Source organism: Rissa tridactyla, chromosome 2 (genome assembly GCF_028500815.1).
Source record: "Rissa tridactyla isolate bRisTri1 chromosome 2, bRisTri1.patW.cur.20221130, whole genome shotgun sequence".
Classification (NCBI taxonomy): domain Eukaryota; kingdom Metazoa; phylum Chordata; class Aves; order Charadriiformes; family Laridae; genus Rissa; species Rissa tridactyla.
The window spans coordinates 77,534,117-77,556,742 of NC_071467.1; the positions used below are offsets into that span (position 1 = coordinate 77,534,117).

Here is a 22,626-nt window from a genome sequence, read left to right on the forward strand (position 1 = left end):
AATAACAATAGTAATGCTGTACCTGTGGCACATTAGTTCTACAACTGCGGTTGCAGAAAAGAAAGGTAAAACAAACCAAGCTCATCGCAGATCCCCATGCAGCACAGTAAGCGTAGTTACGTGTATGTATTAAAGCTGGATAACCGTGAGGTGAATATCAAAACCAGGACCCAGGTGACACCAGGGTAGAGCAGTTTTAGAGTTAATCTGTTGTTAAAGATTTGCACCAGGGAGACACTCACTTTCAGTGCCCCCAGCATGAGTGTTCACGTGTGAGACAGATTTCCATCTGCGTTGCCTGAAATGGCTGAGCATCCTGGTAAAACCTGTGCCCGAGGAGGCACAGGATGAAGAAACTCCATGTTCCCTGAGACTCGGGATCCTCACCCTGGTGGGAACTCCACGTTTTGGTGTGGTTTTATTCAACCTCTCCGCGTAAAGGGGGATTTCTGGATTAGCACAAACAGCCATGGGAAAAAGTCAGTCTCTTTCTGTCAGGCTTTGCTTTAACCTTCTTCCCCAGCTTCCAAGGATCGGGCAGCCAGCCGTGAGGTAGCTGGAGCCCCAGGCCAGACGGCAGGTCAGGCTGCCCACTGCGATGGCCCTGAGGCCACTGCTCAAACCTGGGCCCAAAAACTCATCACACCTGGGTGTCTGCCACTCCACACTTACAGGTTTACAGAATCACAGAATGGTGGGGGTTGGAAGGAACCTCTAGAGATCATCTAGTCCAACCCCCCTGCCAAGGCAGGTTCACCCAGAGCAGGTTGCACAGGAACGCGTCCAGGCAGGTTTTGAATGTCTCCAGAGAAGGAGACTCCACCACCTCTCTGGGCAGCCTGTGCCAGTGCTCTGCCACCCTCAAAGTAAAGAAGATTTGCCTCATGTTGAGATGGAATTTCCTGTGCCAGTTTGTGCCTGTTGCCCCTTGTCCTGTCACTGGGCACCACTGAGAAGAGTCTGGACCCATCTTCTTGACACCCGCCCTTTAGATATTGATAAGCATTGATGAGGTCCCCTCTCAGTCTTCTCCAGGCTGAACAGACCCAAGTCTCTCAGCCTTTCCTCATAAGAGAGGTGCTCCAGCCCATTGATCATCTTTGTAGTCCTCCGCTGGACTCTCTCCAGCAATTCCCCGTCCCTCATGAACCAGGGAGCCCAGAACTGGACACAGTACTCCAGATGTGGCCTCACCAGGGCAGAGTAGAGGTGAGGGGATGACCTCCCTCTATCTACTGGCCACAGTCTTTTTAATGCACCCCAGGAGACCACTGGCCTTCTTGGTCACAAGGGCACATTCTGCCTCATGGTCACCTTCTTGTCCCATTGTTTAATTAACGCTGTTCGGTGTAAACGCCCACAGTTCCGCCCTCCCCCGCCCGGTGGCCGCGACCACCAGGGCCCAGCCGCGCCCCGGGTGACAGTTCCTGTCAGGCTGCCTCAGACTCCGGGGAGGGGTCTCGGCCCGGTGTCTGGGACTGCCGGCCTGCCCCGGCCCCGCCGCCCGGGCCCTGCCTTCGCTGACGGCCGAGCGTTGCCGGGTAACGGCGGCCGCCCGGCAGCATGGCTTCCCCCGCCCCGCCGGCGCTGCCGGCCGCCCCGGGAGCCCCGGAGGCTGGAGGGTCGGGAGGGGCAGAGGAGGCACTCGGTGGCGCGGCGGGAAGGAGGCGGCGGCCTCCCCTCTCCGCCGTCTCCGTCTTCAGCCACATCCCCGCCAGACGGGAAGGGCCTCCGGAGCTCAGCTATTTCCACCGGGTGGCCAAGGTGAGGGAGGGAGGGAAGGGAGCGAGCCGGGGGGAGGCGGGGGAGAGCCGGGGGGCCTCGCAGGGCCCGGCGGGGCTGGAGGGAAAAGCCTTCCCCCCCTGGGTTTCTGTACAGCGTCAGGACATTGTGCCCCACGGTGCGAGGGCTCAGACCTCATCGAGAGGGACCTGGTCAGGCGGGTGTCTTAAAAAATCGCGCTAATATTTCAAAACCAGTGGAAATGCCGCGTGTCAGCCAGGCTATCTAATGCCTGAATAGCAGGTTTTCGCTTCAGAGGCCTTTGCAAAGTGTAACAGGTGTTTGCTACTTGTGGATGGAAACTGAGGGCGGATGCCATCACTGGATAGCAAGAGAAGGCAGAGACATGGTTCACCAAGGATTAAGGACCAGCCAGCCATGTGGTATCACCAAAATGCGAGACGTCTTTGGGGGTAACAGTAGGAAAGGCATCATCTGTCACTAGGGGTGGATGCGGCATCTGTGTTTTTTCTGGTAACACACACTCTCAGGAACTCTTTAATAAGAAACTGCTGCATTTTCAGTCAAGGGAAAAGGTTTTCAGCGTTCATCGTGCAATTTTTCCATATGCTCAGCTTTAATAAACAAAATCACGAGCGCTACTCAATCACATCAATATAGGCCTTGGTAACTGGATGCTTCTGAAGGTGTTACACTGACAACATGTAGTAACTCAAGTAGACTAGCAGGGAGCCTTACCTCTCACTCTCTGCTGCATTGTATCACCCTTTTTCCTTATTCTCTCAGTCCTTATATTTAAAATCAGAAATGAAAACAATCTTACACCTTCAGCCTCAGCTGGGCTGTACTTCCTGGGTATCAAACCTTTCTCTCTCTCAAAAGTCATGTGAGCCATTGAAGTTAACAGCTTCCCCCTCAGAAAAAAAATAAAAACCATTAAAAATTTCTGAAATGTCTATTATATCAATGTAATATAGCAATATTATGGCAACATTTATTTATTTATTTGTAATAATAAATACACCCCATGAATCCCCTCCCCACCCAAGTGACCGGCTGCTGAATATGCAGAACACTGGGCAGGGACAACTGGCAACCTGAGAGAGTCTGCAGGTTGTGTGGCCCTGGGATGCGGGTAGGGTGCAGACCACAGCACTGCGCTGGGCATTAAAGGAACAGCAAAACCAGATTTCCACCATTGATTGGGTGGCTCTGCTAAAAGACAGGTCGATTCGTAATTTCAGGTTCTTTTGTGTTGATTTCAGCCTTACCTTGGGAAGGTGCTCTGAGCCAAAGGTGAGCGGGCACAGATGGTGCCATGCTTAACAAAACATGGTAGGGAGAGCAGAACAAGAGTAAGGCTAGGGCAGGTCAGAGGGCTGGCGTGGTGTGGTGCGCTTGGGGCTGGTGGAGCTCCCAGTCTACCCAATCTGCATGGAATTAGCAGCCATATGGTAGAGCTTTTGCTTACAATATAAAGTCTGCTTTCACACTCTCGATGACCTGGTTTGTGAAAAATGCTGCTCCAGTGGCATGGAAACAAAAAATGATAACAGCTGTTTAATAGGTTTCTTCACAGCACAGGCCTTGGCCGCAAGGGAGGAAACAGATTCAACCCATTCTTCTGTGCAATTAAGGAATTATATCATTTGAAATCTTTTGTCTGTACAGGAAGGGGAATTTCATTCCTTTTTGCAGCTTAAATACCTAAAACCAACTGCGTGTCAGAGACTGAAGGGGAGAGAAACAGAGGAAGATATGCTCAGTACATGGCCAAAAACCAGAAATTCCTGCCTTTTAATCCCTTGGCTGACAGTTGCTCCCTTGATTGCTTTACATAAGTTACTATAGCCAGTTTGTGTGGTGTTTCCTCTTCTGTGACGTGGAGAAAACTATTATCTATTTTATGTGTGTCTGGAATATTAATTAATGTTTTCAAAGTGCTTAGCTTTAGTAGCTATACACAGAGGATGCCCACCCTGAGTGCAAATTTATTGTCTGCTCTGCATGATTCCCTTGCTCTGATGGATTTAAGAAACAGTTCCCCACCACCACCACCTAGGCCAACTAAGTCATCATTTAATACCAAAGAGGAACAAGAGCAAAAAATTATCAATATATTGAGCACAGAAGTGTTGCCTCTGCACACCTGGCAGATCTTAAACAGATCATCTGGGACAGGGCTAGTTTTTAACGTAACAGGCTGGCTACCTATCTGCGAGTTCCAGAAAGAATGAATTATGTGCTCTGACACAGGTATGGATGGACGAATGGACGAATAATGTCATGTGAATAAAAACAAAGGAACAAATAACATTCCTGGTGGTGAACACAAATTAGATGCTCTCTACAATTTTGAATGAAACTGAAAGCATGGGGAGGAAAGGAGAAGGAAGGAGGTACAGAAAATAATAATAATAATAATAATAATAATAATAATAATAATAATGATGATGGAGGTGACAAATCAGATGCAGGATGCTCTTCAACGTGCCTGAAATTCTGTTAGGCTTGATGGTTTCTGAGAAATGAAGGGATGGATAGGTTAAATATCAAACCGCCTCTCCTCTTGGCAGAACCAAGTAATGGAGATACACTTCCAGATGAAGCCTGTGATTACAGTTATGCCTCACTAGCGCTCTTACCTATGGTTTAGTTTTAATGGAACCATTATAGCCTTCTTGGTCTGCCCTGACTTGACTATTTTTGGAGGATAGCATTGTAAACTGTAAGACTCTAAATACAAAAGTTTTTCAAAGGCTAACTTGGGTACACTGTAAAATTAGAGATAAAAAAGTCATCCAACAAAATGCACAATTTTTCAAATTTGTAGTCAGCCATGCATAAAACCAGTGATCGATTGACATGTTTACCAGAATAAGGACCTTTTAATGAAGTTCATTAAGAACTGACAGCATATTTCAACAAAGATTTTGCTTTTCTTTCTTTGAAAATGTTTTTTTTGTTTGTTTTTTAAATTCCTTTGATTCCATTGATGAGAACTTCTTGACTGGATTTCACAAATGCATTTGTTAGCAGATCACATCTTTAATGTTCTTATTTGGATGCAACTATGTCAACAGGTACCATAAATACAATAATATTCTGGCTTGGGGTGTGCTGTATGTTCATACGTGACATATATGCATACTACTGGATCACAGGATTACCACTGTGGCGTGTTTCTGAACTGTTCTCAATTTTGCTTTAATCAGAAGTTAAATGGTGATTCCACTGCAGGATACATTTGTCTTTTTCATTCCAAATGAATTCTGAAACTGCCTGCTTTCCTTTTACGTTACAGTGCCAGATCATTTCACAAATTTATGAACTTAAGAAGGACAATATGAAGTTCAGAAGAGTAAAATAAACAAATAAAGCAGTTAAATTTCCAAAAGTTACAGCAGATTACAGGGAAAAATTGAGGTAGATTGCTACAAGGAAATTTCAGAGCTGAACAGATTCTAAAAGATACCACACGTCATTAGATGTTTTTATTGCAGACTATTCCAAAGGAGTGACCCAAAGTTGCTAATGGTAGCTCAGTAATATTACAGTTGCCATTCATCTAGTGCTATATGTACACTGTTATTAATTATTAAGTATTGACTTAAGTATTGACTCAACTACATGTATTCTGTAACCTATAAAGTTAAGCAATACTGCAAATTAGCCATTTTTCCCCCTTTTCTCAAGACAGGAGATGTTTCCACTTATGATTCCATTTTTAATAGACCAGAGGGTTACAACAAAAAACTTCACCGATGTGACAGAGAACATGCAAAGAGTCGTGGTCTTCACATTAATGAGGAGGTAACCCTTTTTTTAAGGTATTTTATACTTTTTGACATGGGTGGAGACTGTAGGCATTGTTTTACCCTTTATAATGCAGCCTATATGGTATCAAAGGAATCGGAAGGAAGACATCGTTGACCTCAACCTGGAGGTTTAGGAAAAGGCATTAGCCAGTGAAGACACCTGAATTAGCTCCTGCTCTTTGGCATCCTGTAGATTTCCAGGTGACAAGCCGTATGCAAGTTAAAGCATGGGGAAAGATACACACAGCAAGGCAAACCCTCATGTTACAGACCTTCAGGGTCACTGAGAGTGACTTCTGAACCATCTGTGCCCCTCGAGAGTTGCAGTTCAGGTGGTCCCACAGCTGTTTCTGTGATGCTTGAAAACTCGTCTCCTTGAGAAGACTGGATTCAGGGACCCCAACTCAACCACTGCCCTCTGACATCATTTCTGAGAAAGCCCAAGTCTCTGAAGCTGGTGAGTTTTTTACACAAACTTACACCAGATTGCCCTGCAGGAAGGAAATTTATAGGGAGCTTGTGCAAAGGAGGGGTCAATCAGAAGACCACGGACGTACCTGGAAAACGCTGGGCAAAGCATTCAAGGCCAGCAGAATCTGAGTTTGGTGTGCAGCCTGATAGCTAAGGAAGCATGCAGACATGTTTTTAAACATCTGCCTTGAAAACAGAAATACTATAATATATATACACAAATATAGAAATACATATTTTTCCATGCAGCATCTGAATAATACACATACATACACAAGCATGTATGTGTGTGTGTGTATATATATATATGCATTTACATTTATGTACACACACACACAGGCAGAGCCTGTCAAAAACCAAATGAAGTGCAACCTCTGTGTGTTCATGGCCTCAAAATTCCAATGGGTTCATGGCATGTAAAGAGATGGGTAGGCTAGGAATGGCTGCCTGTATTGGTGATTATATATGATAGAGATGGAAGATGGAAAAGAGAGACAAAAGTTAAAATTACTGTAATCGCTGTGTAATAAAACTGCTGCTATTTTATGACAAAGGCCACTGCTTGTGATTTGTCTTACTAGCAGCTATATGTGCCAGACAGGTCACTGCTTAGCTGTAATGCCTGTCAGCTCTATAAGGCAGGGCAGGGAGTATTAGGTGCTCTCAAAGGAATATGTGGAGTGCCCCTTACCTGCTCATCCTAGTAATTCAACTGCAAATCTGCCTGAGGCCAAAAGCCATGTAAATGACTACTCCAATTAAAAATGAGCCTTTTTATCTAAACAAAACAAAGCCAACCTCCCTCCCCCAATGCCAAGCCCAACCTCCAGATGGGAAATCTGTGTAGAAACAGTTTATCAATACAGAGTTAAGGTTTTTTACTGAGTTCTTGTGTCCTTTCAGTATCAACAAAACCCACCTTCGTATCAGTTTGCTTCCTAAAGCAAATGCGTATGGGCCAGAATTCATACCAGCTCTGCTGGACAGCACACACAAGAGACTCTGCCTGAACAGGTGTCCCTTAATCCAGCCCTTTAATTAGCAAGGAAGCATATCAAACCCACAGCTGTTGAATGTTACAACATGATCCTCCTGCACGTGATGACACCCAACACTGGCCTTACCCATAACTAAGTGCAGGTCACATACTCAGCTCCTGCTCTTTAATTACCTCAGTGGCCCTCACAGACTTTATATAATAATAACTATATTATAAAACATAAAAAGGCCAACAATTGACATCTTTCTAGTACAACACTGAAAGGAGACAGGCTGAATCCACTACAGTATGCGCCTTTCCTTGAGGTGGAAAAAAAACAAACCACTAGATGTAAGCCCTTCATTTCCTGCAGGTGCACCCAGGGTATCCAAGAGTACAGTCACAGATACTCGGTTTAGCTGCACGCAGCACAGTGACTGCAGTGGAGTGTTTGCACAAGGCTGCCATTGCTGATTTCAAGCGTTAACGGTGCTAGAATTACACGCTGTGAAGGCATGTAGCGGGATGCTTCCCAGCCAACTGTTGGAAAATCTGAAATCTGCTGAATGCCGAACCCGCGAACATGAAATGCCACTGTGCACAGTCAGTGCTGTGCTACCAAGGATGCTGAAAACTGAATCTTATTTATTTAAAGGGAACACAAAATATTGGAATTACATACTGCTGCCTGTTGTTGGCACTGTAAACCTTGTATCGCTAGCAAAGTCTTTCTTGATGGTACAAAGATTCAGTCATTTCTCCTTTTCAACATTTGTTCACAGCTGGAAGAAATGGTCTTATTTTTTTGCCTGCCACTCTTCTTGACTTGATTTTTGTTCTGCTGGGGTTAAAAGCTGGTGTACTGAATAGTTTTTAATGGAGTGGAGCAAGATAGGCAGGAAGGGTAGGGGAAGAATTCAGGGATGAATGGTTGTTTTGGAATGGGCTTTTCTGTTGGAGTTTTTTTTGGGTTTTTTGTTTGGTTGGTTTAGTTTTGGGGTGGGTTTCTTTTTTTGAAAAAAAGAGTTTACGGCCTCTTCCCAAGAATCTCAGGTCTAGCTCTGTCCACAAGCGTGGAAATGTCTTACAGGTGACTGCTCTGCTATGGGACCCCTCAGATCTGTGCTCCCACCTGCATCCTCACAGGAAATGCAGGGGCTCGTGTGCTTCACGGGTTCTATCATAAGCGCTGATACGGCAGAGACTTGTGTCTGTTGTAGCAAAGAAGTAATTTGTTTGCACCTAAACTGTGATGTGGCATCCACATTTTAATTTTGCTTGTAGGTATCATATCATAAGACTAGGTAAACACATTGGGGACCAAGGCTTACTGTGCTGGCCAGTGCGTAAGCATACAAGCAGCCTGATAAATCTGAGACCTTTGGCTAGGGAAAGAAAAACAAACAAATCCTGTCTTTCCCTTCTGACTCCAGAGCTCCCCGTTGCTGTAGCACAGGAAGGAACTGCAGATTGCAAATAGTGATTGCACAGTCACGTAAAGTGCAGTTTACTAAGAACGAGCTTAAAATAATCTTTTCTTTGTCAGGTTATTTTCCATCAAGTCCACTTCCCATCAGTGCAGAGCAGTTACTTCTGTAATCTTACAGCTACGAGCATTTTTAGTAAAACCTTTCAGTGTGCAAAAATACAGTAGCACATACTTTATGTCCTTTAGGGAAAGCTTGCATGGACTAGTGGTTGCTCAGGTTTTTCTTTAGGCTTTGATTTTTTTCATGCGGTGCTTTCACTGAATTGTGCAAGTAGGGTAGGTGTTCCTGTAACAGGGGACAAAAATTAAATTTCTCCTGTTTTTCAAATGAATCATGCAAGCCAGTGCACAAGAAAAATAAGAATGAAAATAAAATCCATGCCACTTTCCAGTAAAATAGCGTTTAGTTTGCCAGTAATGCCATGGTAATCCCCTCTGTGTGGGGAGGGGCATGCATGCATGTGTGTATGTGCATGTGTGTGTGTGTAAAAAATTATCAGTCCACAGTAACTCACGGCACAGCTCCGTATCTTGTCATGTAGTGATACATTCACGGTTTATTAATATACATAAAAAACTAGGTCAGGGTTGGAACAGTAAGAGTGCAGATCACTGCTAAATAAATATACATCCATATAGCAGATGCTGTACAGTTCTGTCTGTTATTTTGCCCCTGGCTACAGCACATTTAGCAATAGATAACTGCCAAGTATTCACTCTGTGATTTTCTTACAGGGAGACTTTTATATTTTCACAGGAAATGGCAAGACCTGTCGCTGTTTTGTCATCTTCAGAGTATGGGAGACGCATAAATAAGCCCATAGAGCAACCAATCAGAGAGCACGCAAGGGTTAATATTCTGCAGGCAGAATTCTACAGGAAAAATGGCATCACCTGCTTATTGGAAGAACCTTCTCCAAGCCTGGATCCACGTTAAATCTCTTGTATCTGTCATTGCCAGCAACATTTATGTAGGAAAAAACCACCTCACATCAAAAAGCAATATGGTGCTTTTTCCGTTTCCTCTACATTTTAGTTAATGAGAATGATTTGGATTAAAAATAGGATGAAATAGCAGCTGTACTTTTCCTCGTGCTAATTCAAATGCATGTCTTCTTACAGTCTCACAAAAATCTCATGAAAAGCAGCATCAATCATTCTATGATTTTAAGCAGCAACACTGGAAGCGAGACCTGTTGGGTCAACAGCTGTCTCTCTGCAATTTTAGGCAGTGCTTCTGCATAACTATTCGCAGACTTAACGTTTAAGCAAGCTTGCTCCTCTAGGTTATCAGTGGTCACCGACTTCTTAGTTCGTACAGTGTTGCTACAGAATTGCAAGGTGTCATTTTATTTGCACGACAGCTGAAACGGGGATTCATCCCAGATTTTCCAAAATGGGATGGCCTTACCCATAAATGAGCAAGTAAAGAAATGAGCCGACTCAGAGAAGTGCTTAGCAGTTTCAGTAGACTTCAAATGAAAGTCAAGTTAACGGGAAGTTCTGAGCACTCAGCATTTCAACAGACAAAATCTCAGCTTAACTGGTTTCAGACATCCATTTTGCTGGCTTTCACGATACAAATAGCGTCTGAGGGACTGATCTGTTCAAGAGTGTCACAAGAAAAAACATCTCTGGTTCTGTAACCAAAGCTGAAAAAAAGAAGAAGAAAAAAGTAACACTAGCAGAATAAGCACTAAATAGTTTGGTAGAAAGGATGGAAAAAACCACAAGGATTTGAGCAGTAGCCATTTAAAAAGCATGTTTAGAGTAAACGTCTAAACATGGTTAAACATTTAATGCCTTGTATTCTCACTGAATCCAGTACTAAACTTTTAAGGTAATTTCAGGAAAAGGAATACCTCCTGCAGGATATGCATCAGTTTGGTTCTCGAGAGCCATTGATCCTGCTGTTATTTAAAGCTGAGGCAGCATTGTTCAGAGGGGGACCACAGCGGGACTGATAATAGCAGAACAAGGACTGGAAGTCCACAGCTTTGACACTGGAGTTCTGTCAGGTACTTACACATAGGAAACCTGTCTCATTTGCGAACACAGTGAGTTTCCTAGTGAAAAATCATGAAAAAAAAGAACTTCTTAATCTGGAGCATGGATAAATAGTAAATTAGGCAATCGATAGCACTCGTTTGGCATGATGTGAGAAGCAGAGCACACAGAGCAGCGCATTCCGAGGTGTTTGTTACTTAGTCATTATTTATGACCTGCAAGTTCCTCTATATTCAATGGGCTAGGGACAAGAGAGCAGTAACTGCTACATTCCTTTTCAACAATAAATACTTCGTTAAACAAATCCAGCAGCATAAATGAAAGGAATCACAGTAAGAAAAAAGTGAGAAGGAAATGTTTTCTAACAATATCAGAATGCTTTTTTCAAAAATTAGTATCAAATGTATACCAGTGAAGAATTAGACAGAATATGGCCATATTCTAGACAGGTTATTTTTAGTTTGGGACAGCCAGTACAAATTACTTCTTTTAAGTAGTCTTACTATATTTACAGACCATCTGTGTTTGAAAAACTACGGGAAATCAAATCTGTTTGGGAACACCACCACCTTCTGGCCTGTGTGAGAAATAAGCATCACCAGCTCACTTCCACCGCGGAGAAAGGCACGAGTCATTGACACCAGTATCAGTTTCCCTCTCTCATTTCTTTGCTTGCATCACCCCCTTCTCTTTTTCAGCCCCTTCTCATCCCTCCTCAGTTTGGAAGGCTTTCTACAGGCTATTCCTCCTCCTACTTGTTTCTCATTCAGTTCTGAGGGGTTGATTTCTCCCTCCAGTGCTCAGTTAGTTACAATTTCTTCTGTAATAGGGAGAAGTTCCTTATGGATGTCTGCAAACACATTTTAGTCATTTTCCTTCAATTTCTCTTTTGCTAGGATGACAACTGTTAGGTTAGTGATGTGCTGTAAGCTTCTAGTACACTGTCGGAAAGTATCTCATTACCTCTTGGTGCTCCCTCACCTGTCAGTGCTGACATACTACATTGAGTAAGGATTTTATACTTGCAACTAATTAACGTGAACAGAACGCCAGCATGACACAATGTAAATTATATTTTGGATCTGGATTTTGCATCCAAAAATCTCCAGGAATTGTTGGGTTGAGATACCCACAACTCACAAATTACTAACAGTAGCCTTGGAAGGAAAAAATGGCCACGTTCTGTATCTACTGGTGAAATGCACAGAACTTTAAGGATGTAAAAGTTTCACCTTTTTTGTATGAAATCATAATAGTTAAAATCAAACCAGATGATGCTGCAAATTCTGCTTTGCTACTCATAAATAATAATTCCATACAGGACAGGATGCACACGCTAACCTGAAAATGTGTTCCATGCAGCAGTTATTTGATCAGAACTAAGGTGATATTACTTTCCCTTCATCCATCTGTAAAGCAACATGTTGACTTGAGTTAGGGCACGCTTGTTATGGCTGAAGTGGTTACTGGTTCCAGTTCTAAATTATGGCAGAAGGGTGGAACCGATACTCATGCATAAAAAAAGCATAAAAAAAGGACTGTGTAGGACATAGTTCTGTTTCAGACCTTCAGAGTGTAATAAGTATTTAGGCCAGAATGGCAGGCTAGAAACTGAAGGAACTCCAGAGCGCGTACACGACCCCATTTAGTCAGTTTAGATAAAACTGCCACCAAAGACAATATTACAAATAATACATATCCAGAACATGGGGTGGCCCCCACAGAGATAGCTGTGCAAGTCCACTACCCTGTGGCAGCTGTTCTTTTACAAAGTAAAGTGAATCTTTCTAATAAAAACTCTCTAATTTTTTGTAAGGCATTGCTACTTAGTGAACAGCACTCTGCATCTCTTTGAGAAATAAGCGAATGCTGCTTGTGCAACTACTGCAAATTTTAGTTTTATGAAACACTTGGGAAATCACACAAACAGCTATGAGTATATCGCACAATTTCTTTTTATACTGTCAAGAAAAGCCCTGATTGCTAGGTAGCGTGGCATTTTCTGTATATTCAACACCAGCCAGTATCCTTGAGTAGTCACATCTGTCCATTTGCAGTTGTGAGTAAGAACCAGTGAAAATCCAAAGGAAACGCAGAACTGACTGGCGCTTATATTTGTTAACTTGTAATAAACATTGACATAAAACTTAAGAAAATATGTTGCTCTTTATTACTCTTTACAATTGTTCCAAATATTGGAAGGTGTCACATTCAGAAGCTTAAATCATCTTAGGTGGAGTTATTTAGAAAACAGAATTATTCTTCCACATACAATATTTACACTTTATAGTACAGGAGGTCAACCTGTGATTTAGTATTATTCTCCCGCGTCAGCAGCCAAGTCCGTATGTATGAGGAAAGATTTTTTTGTGTAGATATTCTGCCATTTTTCTGCAATTTTGTAGACTCTCTATCTCAAAAAACGGAATCTGGAAAAGAAACAAAAATGATTGCTGGAAATACCTTTTAATAAACAGCTGGGTAGGACTGATGTTCATTAAGCAGATGTAAAATTACACACCAAGGATTTGTCTTTTTTAAAATTAAAATTTAATCTTAAGCATATTATTGATCTGTAAATCACCTGAACAGAGATTATTGTAAACCAAACAATGATATCCATTACAGGTTGAACTAAGTTAAATATAACCGACTTAGGCTTATGTGATAAGTGATTACAAATGGAAAAGAAAATCTCAAAAATCTAAAATTAACTGTTTTGGCCCAAAATATGCTTAAAGATAAAAATACCCCTATTAAAACAATGGGCAAAATAAAGGATACACTCTGTTGTGAACATATTTACAATACAAAGCAGTTCCTTTTTGTTTTCTAACTCTTCTTTTTAAACTCCAAATTCAGATCTTTTTTAAAAAGTATTTAATTAAAAATCCCAATTCTACTGAACTCTTGGTCAACATTTGAACCTTAATCACTGCAGAGAAGTACTCTTTCAAGCAGCCCCTATTTGGCAGAAAACACAGGCAGAATACACTAATTGATGCAAGGAAGACAAAGGAATTTCTCTACCACCCTTAAAAAGGCAAAAGCTAGGCAGAGCGAACATAATGTAGAAAGGACAAGACTACATCTGCCTTGGGAAATAATTGCATCTACAGTTTTAAGCGTTATAATATAATAATTTTTCACTTGTTTTGTTAGCCAGAGAAAAAGCAAAACTCTGTCTTTGGACTTACCTGCACAACTTCATAACCAAGTAATTGAAGATGTCTCTGTTTAATAGCTTCTTCTCCCAACAGATTGTGGCTGTTAATGCAAAATCTATTTTGACCATCAACACAGAGGGCAACTCTGAAATCAAGCACAAGAGTAGCATAAAAAAAATAATAAATCCTTTACTTTAGTCACCACAACTACTGCAGTTCCTAAGAAGCATGAGACAGTAACTCCCCTCTTACTTCCTAATACCTCCTAGAATTAGATGTTGTAGGATGGAAGTTACCTAGTTCAGTCAATTTAAATCACTCAGCTTACTGGTGGGAGGGGGAAAACCTGAAGCTTAGTGAAACTAACCTGAAAAGCCTATTTATATGCTCCGAACAAAAACTACTATACAAGTTAATAAAAGCTTGATATTTTTCATGCTACTGTTGGTAAGCTGTTTGAATTATTCTAGAAGGAAAGACATACAAAACACTTCTCTCGGCTTGAAAACGGTTCAGCAGCTAAATTTACTCAACTTACTAATGTACCTGTTAAACCTGTTACAGTTTAAGTTTAAGCTAAATCTGTTTAGGTTAAACCTGTATATATGGTTAGCAGCATCCAGATTATATTTTTTCTACTTAGTGATAAATATCACATCAACTTAAAGAAAGATTTGTATATCCACTGTAAAAAAAATGACTTACATTTTCAGTATGTTAAGTATATTGTGACCTTTATTTACACGTGAAAGCTGTAATTTAAAAAAAAATAATCAAAGCCCATTCTTAAATATTAAAGGATTGGATTTTTGAAAGAACCTGTATTACTCTGAGTCTTGTGAAGGTTAATCTGGAGACAACATAAACTTTTAAAGACTTTTGCTTTATCCACAGAAGTGCAGTTGCAAATAGCACACAGGCAGGTTGCTTAACTTTGTATCAAATGTTTCTCAAAATAATCCTTGTTTAACATATTTCATAAACATCTATGCATTGTTCAATAAAAACAGCATCTGTAGCAAATATCCTCATTAGACAGGATTCTTTACAGAAGTAAATTTGTGAACTCAAACTGGCTTAAACTGTGCTAAATCCATGTGGACACACTCAATTGGAATTAATTTGGTTTTAATTTGAAAATTAATTACTGAAGATCAAACTACATCACTATAAGGCAAATCAGTATCACTTTGATCCTGACTGTCACTGGGTAAAGAGACTAATTGTCTAACACTGTATAGTCAGGAGGCAAAACAACGAGGAAAAAGTACAGATCATTAATTTTGCCAACTTTGTCCTTTTGCCAGTGGTTTCAATGTGAAACCTTCGCTTTGTTGAGGTCAATGGCAAAACTCCAATTAGCTTAAATTATGCCAGGGTTTCACCCTGGATGCTCTTTGTCAATGTTAACATTTTACCAGTGGCGTCTTTTATTCTCTTACCGTCTGTGTACCTCTTCACATTGGGCAGCAGGCAATACAAAACCTTCTTCATCTAATTTAATCTCAATATCTAGTAGATATTAAAAGAGAAGTGACATTAAAACTCACTTTGTATTAACAAACCGTTTGTTGTAATTCTCACCCTCTTGCAGTTCATTCTTTTATAGTAACTAAAATAATATTGCAGTACTTTTTTCTGAATCAGAGAGGCTTGCAAAAGATGTGTATAAACTATTTAACACAAATGAGTGATAATTAGTAACGCGTCAGCCTTTCGTAACACTAAAAGCAAAGTAGTATTCCAAGTCCACTAAAAACCACAATGTCCTTAAATGGCACTTTTCTGGGCTGGCTAGGGCCTCTGGAATGTTGAGGGCTTTGGGGAAACACTCTCTTTTTTACCCCCCCGCCCCGGACCTAAACCCTGCCAACTTTAACCCCATGTGGAAGCTGACATGCAGAATAATTCTAGAATCATCCCTTCCTCTTGATATTTTTTTTTTTTATCCCTTTGATGTCCATGGGGTCCAAGAGACCCTTCCCTCAACACCTTATTTATCATCGACCCCTCCTGGGCACACATCTTTCCTCATCATCTTTCCTCATCACCTTCTCTCAGTTTCTTTTCCTGGTGAATGAAACACTCTGTTTTGCTCACTCCTCTCTTTCAATCCAGAAAAACCCCCCACTGACTGTATGTAGCCAACAGTTCTTGCTAAGGGGAGAGGAGCCCAGCTGAGCAGGGCAGAGGGCTGACAACCTTCCAGTTCTCCCTCTCTCTATTCACCCCCAAAGCAGAGAGACCAGGCAAGTGGCATTGCCTCATTTTACTTTACATTATACAATTTGATTACAGGATAACTAAAAAGGAGACAATAGTAAAAATACAGAATACAGGAGTTAGCAGCTATTTTTACTGCAGACTGGCTGTGCAAATTCCAAGTAACATTGCAGTTCTTTTCTCTTCCTGTTCTTGTTTTGGACTTTGAAAATGCATTTCCTTCACGTTCCCATGACGTTTCCTCATTTCAGATCCTCTATGGAGTTCTGTATTCCAGTTTACTTTTTCTGTATTTGCACAATTCAGAATGCCCGCAAAGGGAAAAAAATCAGTAATTTTTATTTCTAGAAAATAACTGAGCCTAAAGTTTTGACAGCATAAGCACACATTTTAGTATTAATTTCAAGAAATGTTACTTACCAACTGTATAGAAATATGGTGTTGATACCTCTGATGCAAAATATATCCTTTTTTTCAGTAAATAAAGTAATCCAGTCTTCACCCTTTTGAGGAGGTGAACATCCAGAGAACTGGGAGGCATGAGAAAGGCTTTTACTTGATACTTTGGAAGGAGTTTGGGACCCTACATAATGACAGAAAACCAAATCAAACAAAAGAAAAAGGAAAATAAGATTTTTGTAATTACCTGATATTAATGTAGCAAAATGTATTCTGTGCATTTCAAAGTCATGTCTATTGAGGGACTCACAGTCTGAGGTGTGATCTGCTGGAAACTTAAAAAAAGACCCCAAAAGAACCACCAGAACATCCTCAGCAAGCTTCCACGCTATCATGCTGAACATATTGTTCATGAGAAATGCACAACTGCTTCCGTTCCTCTTCAGTCAGGCCAACATCTAAGTGCCTGATCTCTTTTGTGCTCCAAGACTTCACAAGCCAAACATAAAAAAGCAATAGTTGTTGGAAAAGTACTCGGAAATACACAAAAACCACTTTAACTTAGAGCTAGTCAGTTCCATCAAACATACAAATATATCAAGTCAATCAAACAGGTAGAAATGCTTTGTATTTTCATCAAGGGGAAAAAAAAAGCTGTTTGGGCCAATTCCGATGTTTTTATGGAGAAGACAATCCTCAACTATCAACAGGGCCCTAGCAACCTTATCACCTCTTGTTAACATCAGTTCTGATTTCGTATGTACCATACCTCATAAAACGGGCACTCAAGGGTAACAGTCAGAAAAAGCTGGGTTAGCTGGGAGGTAACAATTCTGTCCAAACCAGGTGGCTGAGCTGAAACAACAATATTCAGGCTTTCAGGTGGACTTTCAACAAAGTATCTTTACACAAACCATCATGCAGAAGTTAGGAAAAACATGCAGAGAAGCTACTTGATCCTTATCACTCTTGATCATTGTTTGAATGAACAGAAAGATCAGTTGTGAAATTACATGGTTAGAAAAATGAGGAAATGATTTACAGAAATGTACAACTAGCCAGATCTTAGTTAAGACTATGATATTGTTCCACGAAAAAAAAATTAAAAAATCTGAGAGATGTAGGACATTCTATATGGAGGAACAGGCGTGAGTTGAGGTCTTGGAGAAATATCCCATTTCCTTCTTCCTACAACCCCTTCTCCCCAGGTTATAATTCCACGATCTCATTGTTTTGCTCAGCTGGCTTTTTTTTTAATCTGAAAGTAGTGGATAATACTGAATAATTTCTGGAGGTTTTTCTACAAGTGTATACTTGAAGCATCTTTCATGTTATGTGCAAAGTATTATTACAGAACGGTAAAAACTGGATGTGGTACAAGATGTTAATCCTGCAGGTCATCTTCTCAAATTCCTGTTCTGAACTTTGACCACTGTGGTGGAATATCTTTTTTGATTTAAAAGAACTTATTCAAAGTAACTGGTGCTATGAGGTCTCTCATTTTCTAAGTATCAGCTTGAGAACTTTAAAAGACATTCTGGTTTTTAGGACATGAGGAACGTCTGCTTCCTAAAAATCAACCCCTTAAGGTATTTCATGTTGAACAGCTAAAAACTGAGTGACCAAAGTTTCTAATGACTTTGAAAACTTGACCTTATATAGAGCTTTATTAACAAAGCAATTTTATCTGAGATCTTGAGAAGTCACTCATCTTTCTGTTGTAGCTTACATATCCCTATAATGCCGCTAAAAATGCTTTCCTATCTAATACAGAATTACCAAAAATCTACAGCTTTTATGAACTGTGTTGTTCATAATATGTTTCCGTCCAAAAGCGTTGGATCATGCAGCAATTAGAACCAAGGACAGGCAATCACATGGGGGACGTTCTAGAGGCTTACTAGACTGGAGAAAAATAAAAAAATAGGTGAAGGCAAGCCTTGCAGACAAGACAGTCTTAGACGCAGCAGGTGAACAGGCTCTGAGATCTCCTAAGCAAGACGGGATAAACCATGGGGTAGATTTTTAAATTTCGTTATGTTTTCCTCAGTATGGTAAGACACAGAGGCAAGTCTGGGGCTGTAGCGCTTGCTCAGAGGTAGAAAGGAGCAGAGCTCAGGGCACAGAACACAGACGGGCACAGCAAGCCTCCCCCAGAGGAGTCCAGTCAATACACAGGATGCCAATGGGAAGAAGCATCACATAACCATATCAGATTGTAGATTTAACAACCACGACGAAGCAACAATCTTTATGCCTTGTTAAAACATATGTGAGCCTTGGAATTCAATTTCCATTTTTACCTAGATGATTAAAAAACCCATACCAGCCTAGCCTTAACTGTTCACATTTATGACGCTGTTAACGTTTTACTGGTTCAAATCTCACTTCTATTTTAATTAAGCCAACAATTATGCACTGCAAATTAATTTTTTCAGCTTTATCCATTTACCCTTTTCAGCCTTCACAAGCTGATCATAATACAATATGAAAGAGAAACACAACCAGTTTGGAAGCATGAACATAACACAATAATCTTTATCCTGAAAGAGCAAAAGAGTAGAGATGACAGTGGGAGTCCGTACCCAGTTCTACCTTACCCCCACCTGAAAAGCTGGACACGATGCAGGCTGGCAGAAGGTAAGGAGTAAAGCACTAGAATCACTTACATGCAGTGGACATTATTTGAATCATAAGGTAAAACAGTACTTGAAAAACACATTTTTTACTGACTGAGATTTAGAAATGCTGTGTATATAATTGTAACATGTTCTTATCAATAATAGTAATTAAAATTCTTTTTGTCTCAATGCTTAACTTCACCTCACTCGTCTCTAGAATTTGTATTAACCTTAACCAAAGTTTATAAGGAATTTTAGACAAATTTTTAAAATACAGCAACGCATTATTTCTGCAGTAATAGGTGACCTTGCTAGTAACACAATGATAAGTAAGCTGTGGAACACTTATTGTAACTTTTCTTGCATATTATAATTTAGTCCCAATTTTAAAGGCTACAAACAGGTTTTCTGACAACTGCAATCATGTACCTTGCCCTTTGAGCCTCAGGAAGAGAGTGGTTTTGATGCTTAGGAAAATATCCAGAAACAAGGATTATGCAAAGTCACAGAAGACTTAACCTTAAAAAGACTGTCAGCAAAATCTTAACTCTAACCAGCAGTCCAGAAGAGAAGGTAATTATTTTCACAATCAATACTATTAGTATTTCTATTGTTTTTGAAATGCGTCCTCCCTTGGGCTAGGCCTGAGTAAAACACCTAAGAGCCAGTCCCAACCCTAAGGAGTATGAGATCCAAGTAAGCACAGCAAACAGTTGTGGGGGAAGAAAAAGATAAAGAAAAGTGAAGAGACTTGCCCAAAGCTGCAAAGCAAATGGGGGGCTACACCCAGTTTATTCTGTCTCAGTCAAGTCTCGGGACTCGCTATCCAGTGTCATTACAATGAAACAATTTAGAGAAAAATGAACCCAGAATCACTAAACTCTATTTTATGTCAGTCATGCATCGTTCCAAGTATCATTGTCATTACAAAATCTACCACTTTTGGTCTCAGTCTTGTTAGTTCCATAATAACTGGTCTCGCTAGCCTTCCTAGTGTTACTAGTCTCAGAGTAACATAGTCTCACTTCATTGTGACTATTCACATCAGTTATGGCAAAGGCAAAATAAGTTTAAAACAGCCAGAGTTAAAAGTAATACATTTCCTCCACAGAATAACTTAGCGTCTAAAACCTGTATGAGACAAAGGACAAGCATGGGGAAAAACAGATCAGTATTTTTCAGAAAAACAAAAGGATTAACTGAAATAAAATTTTTAAGGGAACTCAAATCTCTGTTTAAGATTGTACAGTGCAATTTTCAAACTCCTCTAAATGATATAAACTGAAAGACAACTGCAACTGTGACAAGGAAGCACCTGTCTTTGGCCTCCTTATCACTATTCTCCAGTCACCTTAATCAGGTCATTGTTGATGTGACAGATGAAAAGTGGAAAGAAATGGGTGCTTGACAAGAGATATGCCATGTAATTAAAAGAAATGTGGAACATCACAAGAGAAATGCTGCTCCTTACCTTGAAGCTGTTGCAGGAAATAGGGACTAAATATTTTTGGCAGGAAATTTACTGGATAACGTTGAATAAGGACACACGAGTGCAGCAGTTTCAGCAAGGTGCGAGGCTGAAAGTGACTAAAACGAGCATGCAATATGGTTTCAAGCTTCCTAAACAAGGAAGAAGCACTTGTAGGCAGATAGTTAAGAGTCCCAAATGGTATAATGTACCCAGCAATCTGGTCGGTGGTAAATCTGTCAGCATCAGAAATGAAATTTTCTGCTGCTGCATCAAAGATGGGCTTAGAAAGGATCATCTTTTGGCAGCAATACTGCATGACTTTGCTGACTGTTTGAGGATGCATGGTAAAGATGGACTTGGGAATATGTGTTTCCAGTGCCTCTGTAAAAATTTCTTCACGATGTCCAAAGTATAGGAAGGCTTCCAGTACATTTACCAGTTCATCACCTGTGAAATATGGAATATGCTTCACAGAATGTTTACACAGTGCTGTGATTAAGGGAACTGCTTGAGTCTGGTGAAGAACAACCAGTGAATTCAGTATTATGCTTGTGAACTTTGGGCTTAGCTGGGAAACTATGTTTAAAGTGACACTGTTCAGTCTGTTTAGCAAGTCTTGGTATTGTTCCCCTTCCCTGACAGTCACCTGCAGCATCTTATAAACCATCACCGTTTCCCTAGGACTCCACTTCTCAATGTCTTTTTCTTGCATGTGGTTCACAATTTCTCCCAGTGTTGCACAACTTGGGCCTTCCAACTCAAGCAAACTCTCTCCAAGAGCACACAGATTTTTAACAGTCAACTGTCCTTTACCAAGCCGTTCCTTACCCTCTGAAAGCAAGCTTGCCATCAGCGTACTCTGGGGATCTATACGTAGTTTTATCAAAGCTTGCAATGCATTCAGCAGCCCAGTGTTTGACAGTTTTGAGGATTCAAATTCAAATTGAAAGCATAATGCCCTGAAAACTTCATTCTCTAACACCCCTTCAGGGTTTTTCAGACCGTCGTCATCCACCTCAACTTCAGAAATCCTCTGCAGGGCTCCTGATGCCATAGTATCAGACATGGCTTCTAGAGAGCTAAGAAAGTCAAAAATCTCTTTTGATGTACAAAGGCTGTTCAACTTCTTGAAAAACAGTTGCTCGTCCATCCACATGTTATTAGATTTAGTACTGCTCCCAGTATCTCCACAAAGATGCACAGTTTCATTAACAGAAAGAGACTGTACCCGCAGCTGTACATGGTTTTTCCTACAATACATATACTGAGATTTATCTTTGAAATAGAGCATCCTCATGGCTACAGAGCTACAGTTTTGGGGCTTTCGCTGCCCGCTGATAAAGCTCAACCTTTTGCTTAGGGTCATCAAAATGGACCTGCTTGCTGGTGCGCTGGATGAATAAAACTGGAAACTTTTCCGGCTAATCAAAGCCATACTGTATCAAGCAGGTTCTCAAAAGATACCTAGAGGAAGAAAAATATATATAAATGTATAGTTTGGAAAAGAGTGCCATTAAAACGCAGCCAAAAAAACCCAAACGCCTTTTAGGGGCTGGACACGACAGGGCTGGCCCCTCTCCCACGACCACCGGCGATGCAAAGAGAAGCGGAACCTGCCGGGAGCGGGGGGACCCGGGTGACAGGCTGCAGCCCGCCCCTGCCCGGCGTCTCCCTATGGACACCACGGGGAGGAGGGGGACACGGGGACGGGACGTTTCCCGAAGCGGGAACTGCGCGGCGGCGCCTTCCTCTTTACCCCGTCGGGGCGGGTGCGCCGGGCGGCAGAGGGTCTGACCGCCGTTACCGGGGGGGACCTGGCAGCCGGGGGGGCGATGGGCGACTCCGGCACAGGTAGGCCTCTCCGCCTCGCAGGCCCCACGCCTCCCCCGCCGAGAGCGGCGAGGCACGGGCAGGCCAAGGCGCGTCCTTCCCTCCCGCCCCAGCGCCTACCGCGGGCTGCGGTCCCGCGCCGCTCCCCCTCCCGCCCTCCCTCCGCCCTCCCTCCGCCGCTGGAGGCGGCCGGTGGAGGCCGGGGTAGCCTCACCTCCGCCGCCATGACGGGCAGCGCGGGGGCTGCCGGGAGCTTCCGCCGCTCTCCCGGCGGGCACCTTCGGCCGCTGGCAGCCGCTGCCTTCCCTCGCCGGGCCGGGGCGGGGTAGAGCTGAACTGAGTCCGGCGCGGCGGAGCCAAGGGGCTTTGCCTTGGGAGCCGGATTTGTCCTCGCGTACGTATGGATCG

The 22,626-nt window shown here is 41.8% G+C and overlaps 3 protein-coding genes across 13 annotated transcripts in view; 2 read left to right on the top strand and 1 right to left on the bottom strand.

Annotated features, from left to right (window-relative positions):
- The first annotated feature begins 1,469 nt into the window (after positions 1-1,469).
- Positions 1,470-9,437, top strand: CFAP90 (cilia and flagella associated protein 90). The gene is made up of 3 exons (XM_054190569.1): positions 1,470-1,764; positions 5,440-5,556; positions 9,258-9,437. Exons 1-3 carry the CDS (start codon positions 1,564-1,566, stop codon positions 9,435-9,437), a joined length of 498 nt encoding a protein of 165 aa, XP_054046544.1. The 5' UTR covers positions 1,470-1,563.
- Positions 9,036-22,536, bottom strand: FASTKD3 (FAST kinase domains 3). Of its 8 annotated transcripts, XR_008465115.1 has the most exons (10): positions 22,433-22,536; positions 20,389-21,852; positions 17,066-17,151; positions 16,318-16,480; positions 15,117-15,186; positions 13,705-13,819; positions 12,812-12,936; positions 11,849-11,916; positions 10,363-10,566; positions 9,036-10,152 (listed from the first exon to the last, which is right to left on the bottom strand). XR_008465115.1 is itself a non-coding variant. In XM_054193365.1 (8 exons), the coding sequence occupies exons 2-7, from the start codon at positions 21,821-21,823 to the stop codon at positions 12,838-12,840; spliced, it is 1,968 nt and encodes a 655-aa protein (XP_054049340.1). In that variant the 5' UTR covers positions 21,824-21,852; positions 22,433-22,536; the 3' UTR covers positions 10,594-11,916; positions 12,812-12,837. The 8 variants fall into 8 exon arrangements, 6 of the variants coding, with proteins under 6 accessions (XP_054049340.1, XP_054049338.1, XP_054049339.1 ...); XR_008465116.1 differs by lacking the exon at positions 11,849-11,916; XM_054193365.1 differs by lacking the exons at positions 9,036-10,152; positions 10,363-10,566 and having other exon boundaries at positions 10,594-11,916.
- MTRR (5-methyltetrahydrofolate-homocysteine methyltransferase reductase) overlaps positions 22,222-22,626 on the top strand; it is a 29,565-nt gene continuing 29,160 nt past the window's right edge. For 2 of the 4 annotated variants that reach the window (XM_054193355.1, XM_054193361.1), the window contains exon 1: positions 22,465-22,612. The gene's annotated coding sequence lies outside the window, so the exon portion shown is untranslated. Of the gene's footprint in view, positions 22,240-22,464; positions 22,613-22,626 lie in introns of those variants that run through there. The other 2 variants (XM_054193358.1, XM_054193356.1) reach the window with 2 other exon arrangements.

What these genes read in the sequence shown, in the direction of transcription:
- FASTKD3 (XM_054193365.1), bottom strand. Translation starts at nt 21,823, where the DNA reads ATGGCTTTGATTAGCCGGAAAAGTTTCCAGTTTTATTCATCCAGCGCA. An exon ending in TTTCCTGCAACAGCTTCAAG is followed by an intron (nt 17,152 to 20,388) that starts GTAAGGAGCAGC and finishes TTGTTGTTTCAG; the next exon opens with CTCAGCCACCTGGTTTGGAC. An exon ending in TTGAGTGCCCGTTTTATGAG is followed by an intron (nt 16,481 to 17,065) that starts GTATGGTACATA and finishes GTCATTATGTAG; the next exon opens with GGTCCCAAACTCCTTCCAAA.
- CFAP90 (XM_054190569.1), top strand. Translation starts at nt 1,564, where the DNA reads ATGGCTTCCCCCGCCCCGCCGGCGCTGCCGGCCGCCCCGGGAGCCCCG. An exon ending in ATTTCCACCGGGTGGCCAAG is followed by an intron (nt 1,765 to 5,439) that starts GTGAGGGAGGGA and finishes CCTTTTCTCAAG; the next exon opens with ACAGGAGATGTTTCCACTTA. An exon ending in GTCTTCACATTAATGAGGAG is followed by an intron (nt 5,557 to 9,257) that starts GTAACCCTTTTT and finishes ATATTTTCACAG; the next exon opens with GAAATGGCAAGACCTGTCGC.